The 19,663-nt window shown below is 28.8% G+C and overlaps 3 protein-coding genes across 4 annotated transcripts; 1 reads left to right on the forward strand and 2 right to left on the reverse strand.

Annotated features, from left to right (window-relative positions):
* Positions 1 to 8,984: 8,984 nt before the first annotated feature.
* Positions 8,985 to 11,490, reverse strand: LOC132947006 (ATP synthase subunit b, mitochondrial). Its single transcript, XM_061017172.1, has 5 exons — positions 11,331 to 11,490; positions 11,009 to 11,272; positions 9,731 to 9,894; positions 9,468 to 9,656; positions 8,985 to 9,409 (listed from the first exon to the last, which is right to left on the reverse strand). Exons 1-5 carry the CDS (start codon positions 11,356 to 11,358, stop codon positions 9,233 to 9,235), a joined length of 822 nt encoding a protein of 273 aa, XP_060873155.1. The 5' UTR covers positions 11,359 to 11,490; the 3' UTR covers positions 8,985 to 9,232.
* Positions 11,491 to 14,636: 3,146 nt separating this feature from the next.
* Positions 14,637 to 15,997, forward strand: LOC132947308 (uncharacterized). Its single transcript, XM_061017565.1, has 3 exons — positions 14,637 to 14,985; positions 15,046 to 15,213; positions 15,763 to 15,997. The coding sequence occupies exons 1-3, from the start codon at positions 14,917 to 14,919 to the stop codon at positions 15,775 to 15,777; spliced, it is 252 nt and encodes an 83-aa protein (XP_060873548.1). The 5' UTR covers positions 14,637 to 14,916; the 3' UTR covers positions 15,778 to 15,997.
* Positions 15,998 to 16,603: 606 nt separating this feature from the next.
* On the reverse strand, positions 16,604 to 18,657 carry LOC132947307 (deoxycytidylate deaminase-like). Of its 2 annotated transcripts, XM_061017564.1 has the most exons (5): positions 18,473 to 18,657; positions 18,271 to 18,389; positions 17,800 to 17,948; positions 17,510 to 17,733; positions 16,604 to 17,382 (listed from the first exon to the last, which is right to left on the reverse strand). In XM_061017564.1, exons 3-5 carry the CDS (start codon positions 17,919 to 17,921, stop codon positions 17,066 to 17,068), a joined length of 663 nt encoding a protein of 220 aa, XP_060873547.1. In that variant the 5' UTR covers positions 17,922 to 17,948; positions 18,271 to 18,389; positions 18,473 to 18,657; the 3' UTR covers positions 16,604 to 17,065. The 2 variants fall into 2 exon arrangements, with proteins under 2 accessions (XP_060873547.1, XP_060873546.1); XM_061017563.1 differs by lacking the exon at positions 18,271 to 18,389 and having other exon boundaries at positions 18,473 to 18,651.
* Between the last annotated feature and the right edge of the window lie 1,006 nt (positions 18,658 to 19,663).

Consider the following 19,663-nt stretch of genomic DNA (forward strand, 5'->3'; position numbering starts at 1 on the left):
TGTTTTAACTCAGTTAAGTCAAGTTAATATGCACCAATAACAAAAAGTTAAAAGTTAATATACACTTTTTGTTAACTTTTTATTAAGTTAAAAAAAGTTAATTTGTTTATACAAAGCTAGCGTACTTAACTTTTTTCCAACCCAAAACTAAATTATTGGATATAGTGTTAATACTTCATACAGTATTTCCATATAAGTTAGATTCGAATAATATACATTTTTAACTTTAAACAATTTACGATACATATATTTTGACATGAAAACAAAATAGACTGAAATAGTGAAATATTTTAAAATTAAAAACAAAATAATTTAACTTAACTTACTTCTTAAAATGAAATTGTAAAACTTGGCGTAAAACCCTTCGTTTTCCTTAATTTTTTTTTTTGAAAATTAATGTGAATTTTTAAATTTAACTTCTAAAGTTTTGTATCAACTAAATTCACTTTCCCATCATAAGAGATGCTGAAATTGAAAATCGAAGCAATATTTAGAAAAAATATAAACAGACAAAAACACATTATTGTAAAATCAATGCTTTCATTGCTCCCCACCCCCCCCCCCCCCCCCAAGCATCCTTTAGAATCTAGAATATGACAATCTTAGAGCGTTTTACATTTGATAAACATAAATGTAACTTGTAAGAATGTTTACGATAATGTATACAAATTACAATTTGGCATTTGCATTCACCCCTACCTAGTACCTACACAGTTATTAGTATTTACTATTTAGTAATCAAATTCAAATACAAGTGCACACTACAGAAAATCAGAAAAAAACAGACACTGATAGATTCTCCTTGAACATCTTTAATTTGTTTGCTGCATTTTACAGTATCGCAAGACTTTCAACTATTGTTAGATTTGATGTTTCTAATTCTTTATTACCTACTTTGACCAAGACAATTCGCGGAAATATGTGCTAAATGATTATTCAGGTCATTATTTTGCATTTTTGCATAATATCAGTACCTAGCTTTTGTAATAGCGATAGCAGTATCTGAATTCTGAATCAAGATTTGAAATATATTCTTTATTTTTTTCGAAATTGTTAGAAAAGTATTCGACTGTTACTAACCAAATACCCCACCGAGTAATGATGATTGGCTCAGGTGAAAGACATAAATTATGATATAATTCCTTAAATTTTAGTACTCTACACAGTGGCGTATCGATAGGGTGGCATGACGGGCAAGTGCCACGGGCCCAGGACCCTTCAAAAAATGTGGTGATTTAAAAAAAAACAGATTACCGTTATTACAAAATTTTAGTTTTTAATAAAACTAAGTTCTAGTAAAATTAAATCATTTTAAAGTAAAATAAATGTAATAACTAGAAAAATGACTGTTACACGCGACACGCTTATAGGTCGATTATCGGATTATAGATTATATTTTTATGTGCAGCGTTTGCCCGCATACGTGCGGCGACTGCGATATTACTATATTGTCTTATTCTGTGATATTACTATATTAGTATAGATATATAAATATAATAATTATTCTGAAACAGAAATAACAAGAAAACGCACTCTATATTTAGAGCTGTATAACCTTAAGTCTAGGAAACCGTATTGAAGTCTCAGAAGACTGTCGATTTCTCGATTCGTTATCAATTATTATTTATCATATACACTATACAGTCTATTATACTGCCCGGCTGAAAATTGAAATAGAGGTCGTTTTTTGATATTATTTTGTCATTAGTGATTAGTTATTCTGTCCTCAGTCCGCAGTCGTGGGTCGTCACTCGTTGAACCAAATAATTAATATTGTTATCATCAATCATGTCGAAAAAAGTACAAAAAAGAATTAAAGATATCGAGCCAAGTGCAGCGTATATGTACATTACTCAGCTCATAATTTAAATTTAGTTGTAATTGATGCTGTGAAAGAAGTATCAGAAATGACAATATTTTTCGATATTGTTCAAAGAGTTTTTGTTTTTTTTTGGACATAGTATAGTAAGATGGCGTATATTGTCAGATTTGATTAAGGTGTCTAAAAGTCAAAATGGATTAGTAATAAAAAAACTTAATCCAACAAGATGGGCTGGTCGTTATGATGCGGTTTTTGCGCTTAAAGTTAGATTTGCTGAAGTTCAAAAAGCTTTAACAAAAGTTATACTTTGATGATAAAAATGAAGCTGAAGGGATTAAAAAACAAATTGAAAATTACAACTTTATTTGCACTTTGGTTTTTCAATGTATAATTTTACAAATAATAAATCGTACTTCGAAAACTCTCCAGTCAAAATCAGTTGATTTAGACAACGCATCTAAACTATTAAAAAACTGCTATGAAAAATTAAAAGAATACAGAAGCAATTTCAATGATCTCTTGGAAGAAGCAAACACGGTTGCTAAAAGTTGGTCCATCTCTACAGAATTTGAAAACAAACGCCGTAGAGTTGTGAAAAGATATTTTGACGAACTATTATGTACTGATCAGCGTTTAACTTGTCCAGAAAGTTTATTTCGTGTAACTATTTTCTATCGAACGTTGGATATATCTGATATCAATAAATCAAATTAATCGACGGTTTTCAAGTTTCCATGAATTAATGCTCAATTTTACATGTTTACAACCTTCATTTCTTACAATATCGACAGATCTAGAACTTTTAAACGAAGCTTATAAGTTAGTTAACAAATACAGTAAAGATTTATCAAAAACATTTACAGGTGAGATTTTAGCTGTAAGATCAACTCTTAAAAATGAAATAAGTAATCTTATTTCAACAAGAGATCTTGCGAAACTTGTAATGGTAAAGCATCATTCGTTAACAGTAAGTTTCCCAGAAGTATGTACTGGTCTTTTATTATTCTTGACAATTCCTGTTACATCTGCAAGCGCAGAACGTCGTTTTCATAGCTAAAAATGATTGAAGGATACCTAAGAAGTACAATGACGCAAGATCGACCAATAGTGGCCTGGCATTACTTTCAATCGAACAAGAAACAGTTTAAAAGGTTAACTTCGATGATTTAATCGATAAGTTTGCTGAAGCAAAAGCAAGAAAGAAACAATTTTCATAAAACTGACGGAACACATATTTAATTGAAAATTAAATATTTTAAGTGTTTTGTTATTACCTTACCTATTAGTTATTTATCTTATTTAAAATAATGAGATATTGTAAGAGTAAGATATAATGTGTAATAAAAAATGACCATATTATTAATAATTGTATAATAAATATGTTTTTTAATTATTTATTACCTATTTTAGCAGGGGTGGATCTAGATATAAATTGTGTGAGTAAGTGCATGCTCTTCATATTAAAAATTTGTAGGACCAAGGCAAAAGGATCCATTGGATTTTTTTGCCACGGGCAATCGAAGTTTTAGTTACACCACTGACTACAAGGAGCTTTTAGAAATTCTTTTTTTACAGTCGCGATTTATCATTATTCATTAATGAATCAATTAAGGGAAACTATAATCTAACTGTTTCAACACGGTGAAATTCATGGGCTACGCATGCTACAATGTAACTTTTTCGAATAAAATGTTGTTGGAATTTGAAAATATTATCATTTATAATAAGTTATAAAATAATAAACATTTTATGAAAATTTCAAGTACCTACGATTATTAGGTTTAAATAACGAAAAAATAAGAAAATCGTTGTATGAGAATTTGTTAATTTGTGGGTGATTAGGTAAATGTTGAATATAATATAATAATATATAATAAAATTGAATATCCAATGTCTAGCTTCAAAAGCTCATAACAAATTGATTTGAATTCCCTGTAAACTTTCTTTTTATTATTATGTGTAGATAAACTTAAGGGGAATATTGTACTAAATTTTCAACGTTTAGATATAAAGATATATAGATATATTTTTAAAAATGTTGTCAACATTTTAACTTCAGACGCTAATAAAAATATTATTGTGCATTTACACTCAACTTTTTTTAATTTCCACTAACATTAACTTATGAGGAACGTTGATTTACATTTTAAAGTGTTTTTACAGACCGAAAAATGTTGTATCGACTATCGACAATAAGTTAAAAATATTCTCTAACTAAAAAATATAATGTCAAATTTTTTTTATGTTTAAATTTGGATGAAATTAGATATTTAAACGAAGAAGAATGATTTTAGTTTTGTGTTATATTTAAAAAATATTATTCGTGGGTACTTGAAACTTCTTAAGTATAATACTATATATACAAATTACAAATATGATAATAAACAAATATTTTAGGCTGAAAAGCGCCTAATCTTTTTTTATTTTTTATATCTGCCATGTCCGGATGGGGGATGGCGGCACTTGTTCTCCGGACACCGTGACTTGTCCAAAGAAAAATGCCGCCCATGGCCGAGGAATCGAACTCGGGTCGACTGCGTCACAGCCGACGCCTTAGTGCGCTCGGCCACTCCGCCTCCCGGTTCCTGATCTATATATATATAAATTAATTACACAACTATTAATTTTCAGGGTGGGGTTGTTGAACCTCCCTGTATACTAGAACGTACCTGGTACCTGTAAATAATAAAATAGATTGCCAACTCATTATAATATAGTTCAGTCAAAATACACCATTTTCGTGAGAATTGTAGGTATTGACACCAGAACATTTAGGCCCCTGCGAGATTGCTTATTTTCGTACTACCTATCTACAACTATCAAAAATAAAAGAATTCCGATTAATTAGCTAATCATTTTTTAAACAATACAATTTTTTCAAATTAAAATATCTAAATTCTATAAATAAGCTAAATAAAATGCATATTTCTTTTTGCATTATAAGGGGAGTTATTTGTATTAAGAGTTTTTGGGGTTATTTTTAGATTCTAAGCGAAGCGATGAATGTATTGATTTTACAATGATGTGTTTTTTTAAAAATTTTTTTTTGTGTCTGTCATCACCTTTTAGGACAGTAAAAGTGCTTGGATTTTCTTCAACAGTAACTTTTCTGATAGAAAAGTGAATCTAGTTGGTACTTTGGGGGGTCAAAAGTAAAAAATTCTCAGTAGTTTTCAAAAGCGACGTGAAAAACAAAAGAAAAATTAAGGAAAAACGGGAATTTCTACGCAAAATCTGTTTTCGAGAAAATCGATATTGGTTTTTGGTGCAACACTAAAACAAATGATCGTAGGTACATGAAATTTTGACTGAATGTTTATATAAGCATTTTCTATACTCCATAACATTTTCCAAATATTTTGACTTATTTTGATGTTGAGTTGTTTTCGGACATTTTCAGTTTCCATTTTTTTTTTTCTATAAATATCAATAAAATTTTATTTGTTGGTTAAAAAAGCTTGAAAATTTAATAGAAGAATCCTAGGTTATTTTTTCAGAGGCAGATGAAAAAAAATTAAAAATCCTTAGTCACAGTTTTTATTTATAAGCATTTAAAGTTCAAATCACGAAAATTAAGAAATTATTTTGAGTTGAGAATTCATAAAAATTTTTCTTTTTAAATCTAAGATTTGAAAATGTAATATAAGATTACTCATAAGTTTGTCTACCTTAATCAAAAAAAAAATATCTACAAGAAACTTCAATTAAATTTTTATGAGCGTCTGAAAATTATATTTTTACAACATTTGATATTCACTCGATTTCTCATGTAACAATTTTCTTATTTTATTGTAATTAAAAAACGAATGACTGTAGATACTTGAAAATTTCACTGAATGTTTATATTAGCATTTTCTATACACCATACAATTTTGAAAATATTTTTACTCTTTTTGAGCCTTTTACGGACATTGTCAGTTTTCAATTTTTTTAGTTTTTTTTTCTATAAATATCAATAAGATTTTATTTGTTGGGTAAAAAAGCGTGAACATTTAATATAAGGCTCCTGATATATCGTTCTAATAGCAGTTGAAAAATATTAAAAATACATGTGCACAATTTTTTTTATAAACATTTAAAGTTCAAATTTTGACAAAATGTATCAAATTTTTAATTTAATAATTATTTTGTAGTTAAAAATGTATAAAATGTTCAACTTTTTAGGTAAGGATTGAGAATTGAAAACAAGGCTCCACGTAAATAGGTTATTTATAAATTACTTTATTCACAATAATATCATCAAATATACTTGGTAATATCATAGGCTGACTGACCGTTTTCGCTCAGAATCGTTTCTTATACAATGATATTATATCATTGAATTCAAATTTAACACCATCCATTACAGGGACCCACTCGTAACCTTCTGTACAGCAGAGTGACATCCACTTACTCACCTTTTTTTGTATTGAGCTAGTAAATTTAAAAATAACGGCATACACTGCGAGAAAGTCTGCGTACGCCTATGGAAGTAACTAATTAATTTGTTTTACCATGTAGCATACTGGCATGTAAGATTTAACCTATGTGGTTATGTATTTATTTACCTACTAGGTCTTGTGTAGCCCGGTGAAGAAACTTAAATTCGCCGGAGCGACGCGTGCCTCGCAATCGTTTGTAAATCTCAACCGGCATACCGTAGACAAGATAACCCATTTCTGAAAATACCAGCACACAAATATTGAAATAGGTTGGTATATAATAAAAATATACTTAAAAGTTAAAAGGTATAATGGTATAGGCCACGCTTTAAGATATTACACTGGCTAGCATTCTGGTTTTAAACAGCTGATCAATAATGGGAGAAAAGCTACTAAGGCTCCAGCATCCAAGCCACGGACTAAGGTATATAGGTATATCTTAGTCCGTGTTCCAAGCGTGGTTAACATAAATCAACAACCTATTATTAAATTAAATAAGTGTAATTACTTTTCATTAATAATAATTAAATTAATATAATAAAATAAATATTGAACCCTTTATATTACCTATACCTATTATATATTAATATTGTATATATCATTAAGACTATAGTTCATGATAAATATAATGTTATATAATTTCTAGAAACAAGGGAAATCACTGTAATGCAAAAGTGCTAACTGATCAGTAACTGTAATTCTTGCTATGACGAAATCGTTGACATTTTGTGCAACAAAAAATAAGTTTCGTTGATTAACCTGTATAATACCATGAATACTAGAATATTCTAGTCTCCATGATATTAACCTGTATATCTTTCATATATAGATATAGATCTATTTTGTCATGGTCACGATGTAGGTAAAACCACAGAATATATGAAATATATTTATATATTTATATATTCTGTGGTAAAACGGTGTAGTCCCTCGAGCGAGTCCTAATCAGACGGCACTTTGGTTAGCGCGCCTTCTGCCAGGTAGCGCTAAAAATGCCGATCAGCAGCCTGCTGCTATCGAGAAGGCCGTATCACAGAATATATGAAATATATATTCTGTGTCCGTATTGTAATGCCGTTTTGCGTATTATCCGCGGTAAAGCTTTAAAATTTCAGACTTCAGTATTCATTCAAATTTATAATAAATATAATCAAATATGCACTGTATAAGGAAGTGCTATCACTGGATGGTTTCTTCCCTCACCCTATTCATGTATTTTCTTTTTAATGTAGCACATATTCTCATTATGCCTATGGGTATAGATTGTATATTCTCTAATAAAAAATAAAAAAAAAAAAATATGCACTGTATAATATTATAATACTATTTAATACTATTGTCGTAAAAAATCGTTCTGGTAAGCCTAAAAATATTGTCGGAATAGCATTTTCTCTTAATGCCGGACGTATTCGTTGAATGTATTTAATTGACCCATCAGGCATCTTACATTCACATTTTAAAAAATTGTCTTCTTTAAAATGTAAACCGCAAACTACATATTTTACAGATAAGTTCCTATCTTTCCATGGTATTTTATTATTCCATACAGATAGTAAGTCCTGCAAGATAAACAATTTTAAAATGTTCATGTTTATACCAGAATACTTGTATTAGCTGTTATGTAGCTTTTTAAAATTATATTTTACATTTATGAACCTTTCAAATTTATGGATAATTTAATTATAAATTTGAAAATAATTTATTGGCAGAATATCTATAACATAATTTGATTTATTAATTTTATATTTTTATCCTTATAGAATATAGATAAATTCTCTTTTTTTTATTTTTATTTATCCCTCTGTTATTAGTTTCATTTTTTACCTACATCGTAGTCACGGACTAAGATATATCTTAGTATATCTTATATATTTTAGTCCGTGGTCATGGTCAAGGACTATATTATAATAAATATACATAGAAACATTGTCCAATGTTATAATCCTGTTACACCTTATATGTTAAAATTCAGTCAGCCATAATTATAAAATGTAATATAATGGGTATATTCTTTGTTATTACCTTTAAGTAGACAAATATTTTTATTAGTTATTATGTATATTATATTTAACGGTTATTGTAAATTTCTATCTTACAATAAACACAACTCACTAAGTAGTTGGACGTCTTCACTCTTTATTGATAAAACCATTCAGTGTTGGTACTAAATAATGATGGGTGTCAATTTTAGTTTTTTTGAAGGTCAATACTATTTGCATTTCTGGGTTCCTGGGATTCAATCAACGAATAGTTCCGATCTAAGAGGATCGTGGTGGTGGTTGGATAACTTGAAATAGAAGTGTTTGTAGAAAGTTTTTGCAATTTTAAGTTGATGAGTAAAATTTAATATAATTTGTAGATTTAATTATTACATATTTCAAAGGCTGGACGAGTAAATTTGAGCTAATTAGAACATTTTAAATTTTGTTTGGACAACTTAATTTGTATTAACCATGGTTAAATTAAAATTCAGTTAAGTTTAATAAGTAACATTTAATAATCTATGGTCTTAACATAGAAAATGTTATCACATTTAATCCCAGGTTAAGTTAAAATTCAATTAATTTTATAAGTAACATTATAGTCTCAATTTATATAAAATTTGGCACATCCCAGTTTACTATGACAATATATATATATATATACTTTTTTAACTGAGTAGAAAGATTCATTTATATGTCCAAGATTGTATAATATTAGTTATATATACTTTCATGATACAAATATCATGAATAAATGTATTCTGTAATGGTAAAATTTAATTTATTTTTTAGTGTAATAATTAGAATATATAAACATTATCAATTTAACTATTGTGTATAATAATAATACCATTTACAAAAAATTATTATTTTTTTTTTTTATTTCATATGAATATCATGAAATCTACCGTTAAAGGAGTTTTATATTGAAGAATGTAAATATGTTTGGAGTTTAATTATTTACCATTAAACAATATTCTAAAAAATGGCACTAAATGAAATTGCATTTATGCTTTTGCAGCTAATGCTTGTAAATCTACCATGCATTTTTTGAAACTTTGCTTTTCTTGTTCATTTGTTAAAGACTTCAGAACATTTTCAATGATCCAGTTAACCATATGTCTTTGTTGTACAGTGCGTGTCAGGTTAGCCAAGTCCAATTGATAATCCAAACGCCTTTTCACCTTTAAATAAAATATTATAGATACTAATATAATATTTTTTTACTATTAAATATAATACCTGGTTGTAGGCTTGAAGAGCTCGTTCACGGTAAATAGCTTCCAACTGAATAGCTACATTTTCCCGCTTAGCTTGAATTACATGTTTTTGAGCTTCAGTTCTCCATACTTCTGTTTTTTGGTTTTCAATGCTTTCTGTTAAACCATCAATTTCACCTTTACGACTAGCATTACAAGATGCTTCATATTCCTAAATAAAATAAGAAATATTAGTTAGTTATTAACTTTCAGAATTTACTAAAAATAATTACAATCAATACATACATCAATTTCTTTATCAAGGAAATCAGCTAAAGATGCTCCGAATTTCTTCCATCCAACATAAAACAAACCAATTGTAGCTAATACATAGGGGAACTCATGTTCAACTACCCATATTTCTTTACTTAGTACATAGGTCGTGATACCAGCAGCAAGAACATATGGACCTAGAGAACAATTTTGTTTTCATGAAGTTATAATACAATTTTGATAACATTTACATAAAAAATATTAAAAAATAAATAGTTTTAAACACAGAAAAACGTTTAGTTAATGATACCTATTAGAATATTTATAATAACATGTTTTTAATTATTATGGTAAACAGTATGATTCTCTTATCGCTGAACACTTAATATACTTTAACGGTTTAACTACCCTAATAATATATGTTTGTCATTAGGTTTATTACTATGTTCTACTGTCCTACAATAAATCATCATGTAGGATAAGTATAGAATAATTAAAAATCCATAATATTAGGTATTAATATTTAATTTAGATTTATGATAATCATTATGATTTATGATAAGTTACAAGTATACATGTAAAATAATAAAATAAATAAGATAGTTAAACAATGTTCGTTATTCGCTTAAAATTAAAATATCGTAAAATTTCATCAAGCAAACACAGTTTATGTTCTCACCTAGAAGTTGGATAATAGGTAAAATCACCCTAATATTAAAGCTAATTACATTTTCAAGATGGAGATAATATTTGTGGGTATGACATCCTCTCGAGTGAAAGCTATTTTCTTAACTACTTTATTGTGGGACAGGGTGGCCGAGCAGACTACGGTGTTGGTTATAACGCGCACTGTTACCGATTCAAATCTCGGCCACGGGCGGCATCGCTCTCTGGGCAGGCAACTATCTAGATGGCGAGACTGCTATCTCCAAACCGGGCATGGCAGAAACCTACAGGTGCCCAAATAAAAATTCTGCCAAATAGGCGTCCAAACTAAGCCTTACTCCTACTCCCGGACATAGCGCCATACAAAAAAAAAACTACTTTATAACATATTATCCACTAAAGATTTACAGTTTAAATAGGAAATCTTATGTAACAACAATCTAGTAATGCTGGCAATGCTGCTAGGTTTACAAATTCTAAAAAGTAAAATTTTTTTCATATTATAGAAAATTCAGCTTCAGATATTAATAACATGAAATCAGATAGTTGATATAATAATATTATTTGATTAGTGTGATATGCAAAAAAAGGAAAATATTATAGGAAAAATGTACAACATCTAATGGGGTAACGTTTTATCATTACCTGTGACTCCAGTTTTTTTGTAAAATACTTCAAACCACTCTTCGGGCACGAACAAATATCTAGTTTTAGCTGGTTCTTCTAACCTCACCAATCTGGGAAAGTTCACCAGATCACGTTCAGGACCGTCAAATGGATTTGGTTGAGGTAAGCCATTAGGTTTTGGGAATCCCGGTACAATGATTGATTCATTAGTGCCAGTGACTGCCGGTTTGGTTTGAGTGGTGCGCACGGCACTAGCACACAGTGGTGCTACTCGGAATAGTTCTGTAAAAACCACATTTCAAACAAAACCATTTGAATATGTAACGTAAAGAATATTTACCTGAACGTAGAGCCAATCTGGACAACATGGTTGGTAGTTAATTTTTCGCCCGTGCCTTGACTTAAATAATGGACGAATGAATCCCAATTGTCGCAGCCCGCAGGAACGAAGATGGACGATGCAAATAATGGTGTACGGGCGAAATGATATTAGACATCTTGGTAAGGTCAATAACGATACGATGGAAAAACAGCTGTTTAAAATTTAAGAACTGGGGTATCATACAGCGATATTGATAAGAAAAGAATATGTCCATGATATAAATGCGAATACCACGATTACGGATAATATACTAATATCCGATCATACAGACTGTTCTATGAATATACCACAATAATAATCATAGAATAGACTAGGATTATACTAATTATAGATTTATTAATTATAATATTTGGTCATGATCAAAAACCGTGATAAGTATTGAATACTAATGATAATAATAATACCTACAAACGATATTCATTGTTGAGTTAAATCTATAATATTTGACGAGTCTGTGCCATGTGCCCATGTGAGGAGACATTATTTATCATTAAAGCCAAAAAAGATGTACCACAATAAGCAACATTACTCTATGAAGCATATTAAAATATGTTAAATTAACATTGTTACATCAAGGCCACACTAAGGCCGGGCGCACACCGACGCAGTGAAAAATAAAAACCGCCACGACCTATTAACCTGGCTGCCCGTTTCGCATTGCTCTGGCGTGTGGAGTGTGTGCCTTTAGGCGCACCTCATTTTTGAACTACAACTACTACAGTCTACAGAGTAGTAGAGTACGGACAGATCATCAATATAATAAAATATTATATCATTGGTGTTTGTACTGTTGTTGCCACTATAGTGCGTAGAGTGGTTTTGGCCGGTGTTATTATTTAGATTTAAATCAATTCGATAACGGCAGCGCCATCTAGTGCCGTCAGATCGTTTTCAAGTCGAACGGCTCTACTCCAGCTGATCGATTTCCTAGTTGAAATATAGCCCTGTCATATTATACGATCTACAATGACGAAAGGGACGAGGATTGAGGGCTGGAGACATACTATGACCAGTGGCGTAGACGTGATTTCTGAAAGGGATGATCAAAAAAATAAAATAAAACGCATATCTAAATGGGAGGGAAAAATAGGAAAATCCCCACCCTCTCAAAACTTTAAGCTTGGGTAGTAAAATATTTAACAATAAGGAACAACGAATATAATTTGAAATTTGAATTGATTCAAAATTCACATCAAACAATAATAATATGGAAGAATATCCACTCCAAAGCCAACGTTGGTGGGAGGGGGGGAGTTGGTGGGAGTAATCTGACCCCCCGTCACCCCTTGTTTATGGTTTGAACATTTTGATCGAAAATTTAAATGAGTTCAGCGCCCTGTGTCATTTCCAAAATATCGATATTTTTAATAAACTGTATCGATATTTCATTGACGATACGTATAATCTATATTTAATGATGTTTCAATTTCAGTCAGCTTTACCGATACATAATATCGGTACCCAATGTTTCAGGCTCTGATCATATACTAGTTTATGATCTAAGGTTTCATGTCCGCGTAAGATAAAAATAGTCTGCCGGGCTTCAGGATCAATACATAAAAATAAAAAAAACGGTCGATACATAATACGCAATATTATATTAGTTTTTCCATTTCTAAACAACGGTGATATTTTGTGATCTATTTAATATTTTAATATCTAACGTCTATAGTAACTGTCTACATTATATGCCTTGCCTTCATTACTATTTGAGAACATTCATTTATATATGCTTAATGATTTGTATTCCGTACTCCGCCGTGGTTGTTGGTTGTTATATAATTGTGAAAACATGTTGATTGAAACACATTCTAATAACAATATTTTAAATCTAATTTTGACGTAATTATCATCCAGATGCAAAATTAGTTTTAAAAATGTTAATACGAGCGGCAACAGTTTTTATGTTTGAACAATAGGTACCTTCCTAATGACTCACGTTTGGAAAAACAACACATGATGCTTTCTGAGTCTATTTCCGTCGTAAAAATTGTTAAAGAAAAATTGCTAAGTCCACAAGGAGAAAAAGGAAAAGCTATTTACAAAAAATTGGACAACGTACTGTCAAAAAATAAATGATTTGAAATTATTGAACAAATCTCAAATATTTTAGAAGGCATAGACAATTCTATGGAACATCTTGAAGACTTTAACGTAAACGACTTAAAGTTCTATAAATTCGCCCCAGTTACTTCTGTTGATGTCCAGCGTACGTTTTCGAGATACAAAAATTTATTGGCGAACAATCGCCGCTCATTCACTTTTGAAAATATAAAAAAAATTTTAGTGACACAATGCAATTCATTTGGGTAAGATTTATAAAAATATTAAATTATAAAAACATTATGCATTTATATTTGAAATGTTTGTTTTTTTTTCTGTTACACGCAAGTTTAAACAAGAAGCAATCAAAATAATTAATAATTTATAATATATAACTACAAAAGTTTGTATTATTTTAATGTTTTTTTTCGAAAGTTAAAAAATTTTAAGAGCATATATTATGATCATTTTTAAGTGCATAAATGCATGCATATTTTAAGGTTTTATAGGGCATGAAGTCCCTAGCCTTACTAATGAGTAATGGCTAAAAATCTAAAATATATCGTTACCAACCGCCAGCATGTTTGATGCGGACGGCCGTCTTAATAATAGTATAATTGCATATTGTTATTTGTTAGGAAATTGCAATCTGCTTGAGAAGAGGTTGCGGTTCAATGCCTCATCCGGCCAATCCTGTTTTTTTTTCTTTCTAATGTACGTCGTTTTATTATTAATACCGTATTCCAAAAATTTGAGATAACCTACGAAAATGTCAAAGAATACATTTATCGAAAATCAATGGGACACTGACTCACGTCAGTCGTCACACTGTCAAATCGTGCTTACAAGTTTCCACATAGCACAGACATATCAATAAATAGGTATTGTCTATTTTAATATATGTCTATTAAATTTATTAATACATCTATTGTCTATGAAACTGAAAGCGTAAATAGTGTTTGAAATTTGGGGGAGCTGTAGCTTGATACTCTTATGATGTTTTTAAATTATAGCAGCGAAATCATTAGTTTTTGAGGGGCCTATAAAAATTCTGGGGAGGGGGCAAGTCCTATATTTGCGCCTATGTAATGCAACATAGTACAAGGACCACGATTTAAGATACCTATTATACGCCATACCACGATTATTATTAAACAACTATACCAATTGATACCAATATTATCAATCCACCTTGGACATACAAAAGAATAATAATTATTCTGTGGACATGGCACAGAATAGATAATATAATAATATCATAGAACAATAATACAATATGAATATAATCAGATAATGATAAGAAAATTAATGTTTATTTTATTATTTTGTGATATTAATTAATATATAAAAATATATAAATCTATCGGACTTATTTATATTTATTCATTATTGTTATTTGTTACATTTAATGATATTTCAATAGTTATTACATTTATTTATTCAATCAAAATCGTCACTAATGAACATCAAAATAAATTAAACTTACATTTTTAGTATAACCATGGGTTGGAATATTTATAAATTGTTGTGTTGCTGTGGCAGTTCTAATGAATCAACTAGAGTCGATTTGGTAAACTGATTTTAATATTTATTTTTATTTTGTAAACATAACACATAAATATTTACATAGGCAATTGTCCGAGAACAACAAGCTGCAGCTGCTGAAAAACGTTTAAGAGAACAAGAAAGCCGAGGTATTAAGAATCCAGATCGTGTCAAACGCATGCAACGAGAACAACAAAAACGTGATGAAGAAGCTAATAAAACTGCTAATATGGGGACAAGTACTGGATTAAAGGTATTAATTTTCATTTTATATTTAGGCAATCAAAATTTACAACATCTAATGAATATAAAATAATAGTAACCTATCTAATTCTATCGATCATAATTATATCATGATTGTTGTAACTCATCTGTGATTAATAATCATTAATTTAAGTTACCTATTTACTTACAATAAGACTCAGATCTAAGATTTGTTTAAGAAGTTATTCATATCAATAACAATAAATATAATTATAAATATCAAAATAGATACCTAGGTATCAAATATTGTATCCAAAATAATAGTTTTACACTAGAATCATTTTTTAAATCTTATTTGCGCTACCTATATTCTAATATATATTAAGCACAATTAAAATATTATTCAACATTAATTTCATAAGAATTTATTTATGAATCATGCATGACTTTTGAAGCCCAAGTCCATTCATTAATACAATTTTAATTAAAGTATATGAATATAATATTATTTATTACCCGGTACTTAGGTTAAACAACTAGGGAGTTTATTGTATTATTTTATTTTCATATATTATAATTATATTCTATATTGTTTCAGTGGCAAGTCAGTTAATTATTCAAAGTATTCAATTTTATACTTCCATCAGCAAAATATGTATTTATTAATCTACTAAATGATGTTTTAATTATTACTATCTGTAATCACTTATGTATATAACCTGTAATCACAGATATATATATATAATAAGTTATTATATACCATATTTGTGCCTGTAATATTCATCTAGTTATAATTTTATTTTTATAAATATATTTTTATCAGTTCATTATTATACCATTTTTTTATTGTTCTACAACTATACTATATTTTAATATTATAATAAATTACATACAAATTAAAATAATTATTTAAAAAACCACTGATATCAATATTTTAAGTGATATATTATCTAATATATAAAAATCTCGAGTCACAGTGTTATTGGTCAAACTCCTCTCAAACGGCTCGCCGATTTCAATGAAATTTTTTTTGCATATTTGATAGGTATGAGAATATGTAGTAAAATATTTTTCACCCTTAGGTCAAACTCCCCGGGGAGGTGCTCAAACAGGGATTTTGAGATTTACAGTGGAAACTTTCGTTTATAAATATTTGCTATTGTTTATAGAATAAATAATTAGTATTTATTATTTGGTTTCCATTGGTTAATCGGGCAGATCAGGTGTATCAGCATGCATCAAATGCATCAAATCAAAACAAATTTTCGCACATTGCCTACTTCATATGCTGTCGCACATTGTCCGCTTTCCAACGTAATCGGATTGCCCACCAGGGAAGGCTGATTTGCACCCAAATGAGTTGAACAATCACAATTTTTTTACGGTCAACGAAGTGCAGGGGATTAGCTATATAGTATATTATATTAATATACACATAGTACATTTATTATTTTATTATTATTTAAAAATATTTCATTACACATTATTATATTTTAATTCTAACTAGTGAGATGGATCAGATACTAACTCAAACTAAAAACAAATAGTAGGGCTAACTTAGGATTTCAAATTGTCCATTGAAAATTGATAATGCAATGCAACTGGTCTATTTATATACATATTACATAGTTTTGAAGATTTTTGCTGTCAGCGTATTTAATTGTTTATTATAATAAAATTAAAACTACATTTGGAGTGAAAAATAGTTTTTTTAATATGTTGCAATTACAAAACTAGTATAAATAGATATTATAAAATTTACTAAAGGAAATAGTTTTGTGATTTGATTTTCAATTATTGAGGAAAATTATCACAGGTAATATTCAATATTAAATATTATTGGTTATAAAAAGTAACCAAAATTTAGTTGAGTCAAATACTGTTATACAATTAAAATAACGCTATTTATAATTTGATTTGTCTGGAGTACTAGGCATTTGTGTCATATTTGAATTAATTTCTGAAAAATCAAGTACAAGTTGCTGTTTAGATGGAGTGTGTTGTCTGAAAGATACACCTGATGCTTTAAACATCCTTTTAGATGCAATCATTTCCGGTTTGAAGCTATACTTATCGGACAAATACACTACTTCTTTGATACCTGATTGGATAATTATTTTTGCACATTCATTACATGGGAAAAGTGCCACATATATGGTACAATTACGTACATCCATAGAATTTTTATTTAATACAGCATTCATTTCAGCATGGCATACTGAAAATATAAATGAGGATCAAATCTATTATTTTAATATCATAACATGATATAAATACACAGATTTCTATATGGTGTGGTATACTGGTACAGAAGTCTGTGAATAAATATAAACATTATAACTTACCATAGAAATATTTGTTTTCTAACTTTGATGGATTATTTTTACCCCATGGAAAGTTATCATCGTTACATCCAATAGGCATTCCATTATATCCTGTGCCTACAATTTTTTTGTCTGGAGTAACAATACATGCACCAACTTGAGTTACTGGATCTTTACTACGTTTAGCAACCAAAAATGCTGTTGCCATAAAAAAATCATCCCAGCTTAAATAATTTTTTCGCTTTCTACACATAAGTATAAAATTATATAATATTAGACAGTTGAATTTATATTATAATCTACAATCCTACTCATTTAATGTCTCTGTTTCAATACTAGTATTATCGGCTGTAACATTATCATAGTATTGTGTGGTTTCATTCATTGAGCGAATTCCAGGTTCAGATTCATCGGCATTATTTTGATGTTCCATATTAGGTTTAATCAGCACTTTTCGTATCTATAACATTATATTGTTGATTATATTTAGTACTTATATATTATACTGATATGGACATTATTACAAAAACCAGTGCTAAGTTAGGAGATCTATATTCCATTTATCCATTATATGTCTTAGTGGACATTGCAAATGATTATTTTTTTGACCCAACTTAAGTAGTATAACTTATTATAATATGAAAAAAAAAAAAAACATAAACAATTCAGATATTAAATTTATTTTAGTTTCATAAATGAAATTGTTTTTATTACTAATTACAATTCAATTATTAGGCTTTTTAAATTCTCAACCATCAATAAAATATAAGTAATTCAATTACCTAATTAGACCGCAGAAGAACATTTTTTTGTTAACTTTTATTAGATTAAACATATATTATAATGTCATATCCTCATATACATTCATAAATAACACAATACAATCTTATATAATCTAGTACTGTCAAAAAAAATATTTAAAATGTTCCAAATATAATTGAGATTAATTGCATTTATTGTACAAAAAAATATAAAAGCACCTACCGGGTACGTGAGATTTGTATACTTAATGTTTCACCAAAATTAAATTACGAAATTGTTGGGTCGAATACCGTTTTACCACGGTTTGACGTTAAATTTAACACCTGTGGAGTACTGAAATATCCGACAGTCACTGTCGCAAACGAAATAATAAGGTATCATAATAATATTATTATCGCAGGCCAGTGCTCCCCACAGGTCGACCTAGTCCATATATGTCTATACTCTATAATATGCAATATCGAGAAACTTGGCGGGAGTCGACCACTGCCACTGCGTTTCATTGGTTATTGATACTATGCTATGATAATAATAATAATAATAATATTATAGGCTATTATACATAATATTATGGGCTTAGATCACTAAGACCGTGGCTTAGATCATAATAATATACTAAGATTATGAGCTTATGGCGTATCAATTAAAAATATAAGCCGATGAAAAATAAGAAGACTGCGGAAAGTCTTCCCAGTTTCCAGTTTTCACACTCTAATGTGCGCGACTAAACAAAATTAAATTTTTGTGATAATACCAGATTATTTCGTCATAGACTTTAGTAGTATAGGAGGCAATCGGTAAAAATATCCAAATTTAAAAATGTAGTAAAACGTTTTTCAAAATAAATACAAACGATTTAAAAAATAATAAAATAAAATGTAAAATAATTCAATGATGTAAATTAATAGATAACACTAGGTACTTTCTAGTTTCTAAACAAATATTAAATTACAAAATTATAGCTTGTAAAATGTATTCAACCTAGTTACGCTGTATTTACTAATTGTAAAATAAATTACTAATTTGTTTTTAGAAATACAATATACACACAATAAAATTAAATATAGAATAGTTTACTAAAAAAAAAAAACACTGTTTTGAATTTTCTAAATATTTAGAAAAACGTTTCTTAAAATATAAAATTTTATTTTATTTTTGAATTAAATAAGCAATAGCATTTAAAAAGAAATGTAATACCTTTATATATTACAGTATAAACTGACAATGTCCGTAAACAGCTCAAAAAGAGTCAAAATATTTTCAAAATTGTACGGTGTATAGTCGTATAGAAAATGAAAATATAAACATCAGTAAAATGTTCATTTATCTACAGTTATTCGATATCTACAGTTTAAGGATCGTTTTTTAATAACAACAAAATAGCAAAATCGTTACATGAGAAATCGAGTCATG

Source organism: Metopolophium dirhodum, chromosome 6 (assembly GCF_019925205.1).
Source record: "Metopolophium dirhodum isolate CAU chromosome 6, ASM1992520v1, whole genome shotgun sequence".
Taxonomy (NCBI): Eukaryota; Metazoa; Arthropoda; class Insecta; order Hemiptera; family Aphididae; genus Metopolophium; species Metopolophium dirhodum.

What these genes read in the sequence shown, in the direction of transcription:
- LOC132947308 (XM_061017565.1), top strand. Translation starts at nt 14,917, where the DNA reads ATGGGTTGGAATATTTATAAATTGTTGTGTTGCTGTGGCAGTTCTAAT. An exon ending in AATCAACTAGAGTCGATTTG is followed by an intron (nt 14,986 to 15,045) that starts GTAAACTGATTT and finishes ATATTTACATAG; the next exon opens with GCAATTGTCCGAGAACAACA.
- LOC132947006 (XM_061017172.1), bottom strand. Translation starts at nt 11,358, where the DNA reads ATGTTGTCCAGATTGGCTCTACGTTCAG. An exon ending in CAGATTGGCTCTACGTTCAG is followed by an intron (nt 11,273 to 11,330) that starts GTAAATATTCTT and finishes TGGTTTTTACAG; the next exon opens with AACTATTCCGAGTAGCACCA. An exon ending in CAAAAAAACTGGAGTCACAG is followed by an intron (nt 9,895 to 11,008) that starts GTAATGATAAAA and finishes ATTGTTCTCTAG; the next exon opens with GTCCATATGTTCTTGCTGCT.
- LOC132947307 (XM_061017564.1), bottom strand. Translation starts at nt 17,921, where the DNA reads ATGGAACATCAAAATAATGCCGATGAATCTGAACCTGGAATTCGCTCA. An exon ending in GAAACAGAGACATTAAATGA is followed by an intron (nt 17,734 to 17,799) that starts GTAGGATTGTAG and finishes ACTTATGTGTAG; the next exon opens with AAAGCGAAAAAATTATTTAA. An exon ending in AGAAAACAAATATTTCTATG is followed by an intron (nt 17,383 to 17,509) that starts GTAAGTTATAAT and finishes TTATATTTTCAG; the next exon opens with TATGCCATGCTGAAATGAAT.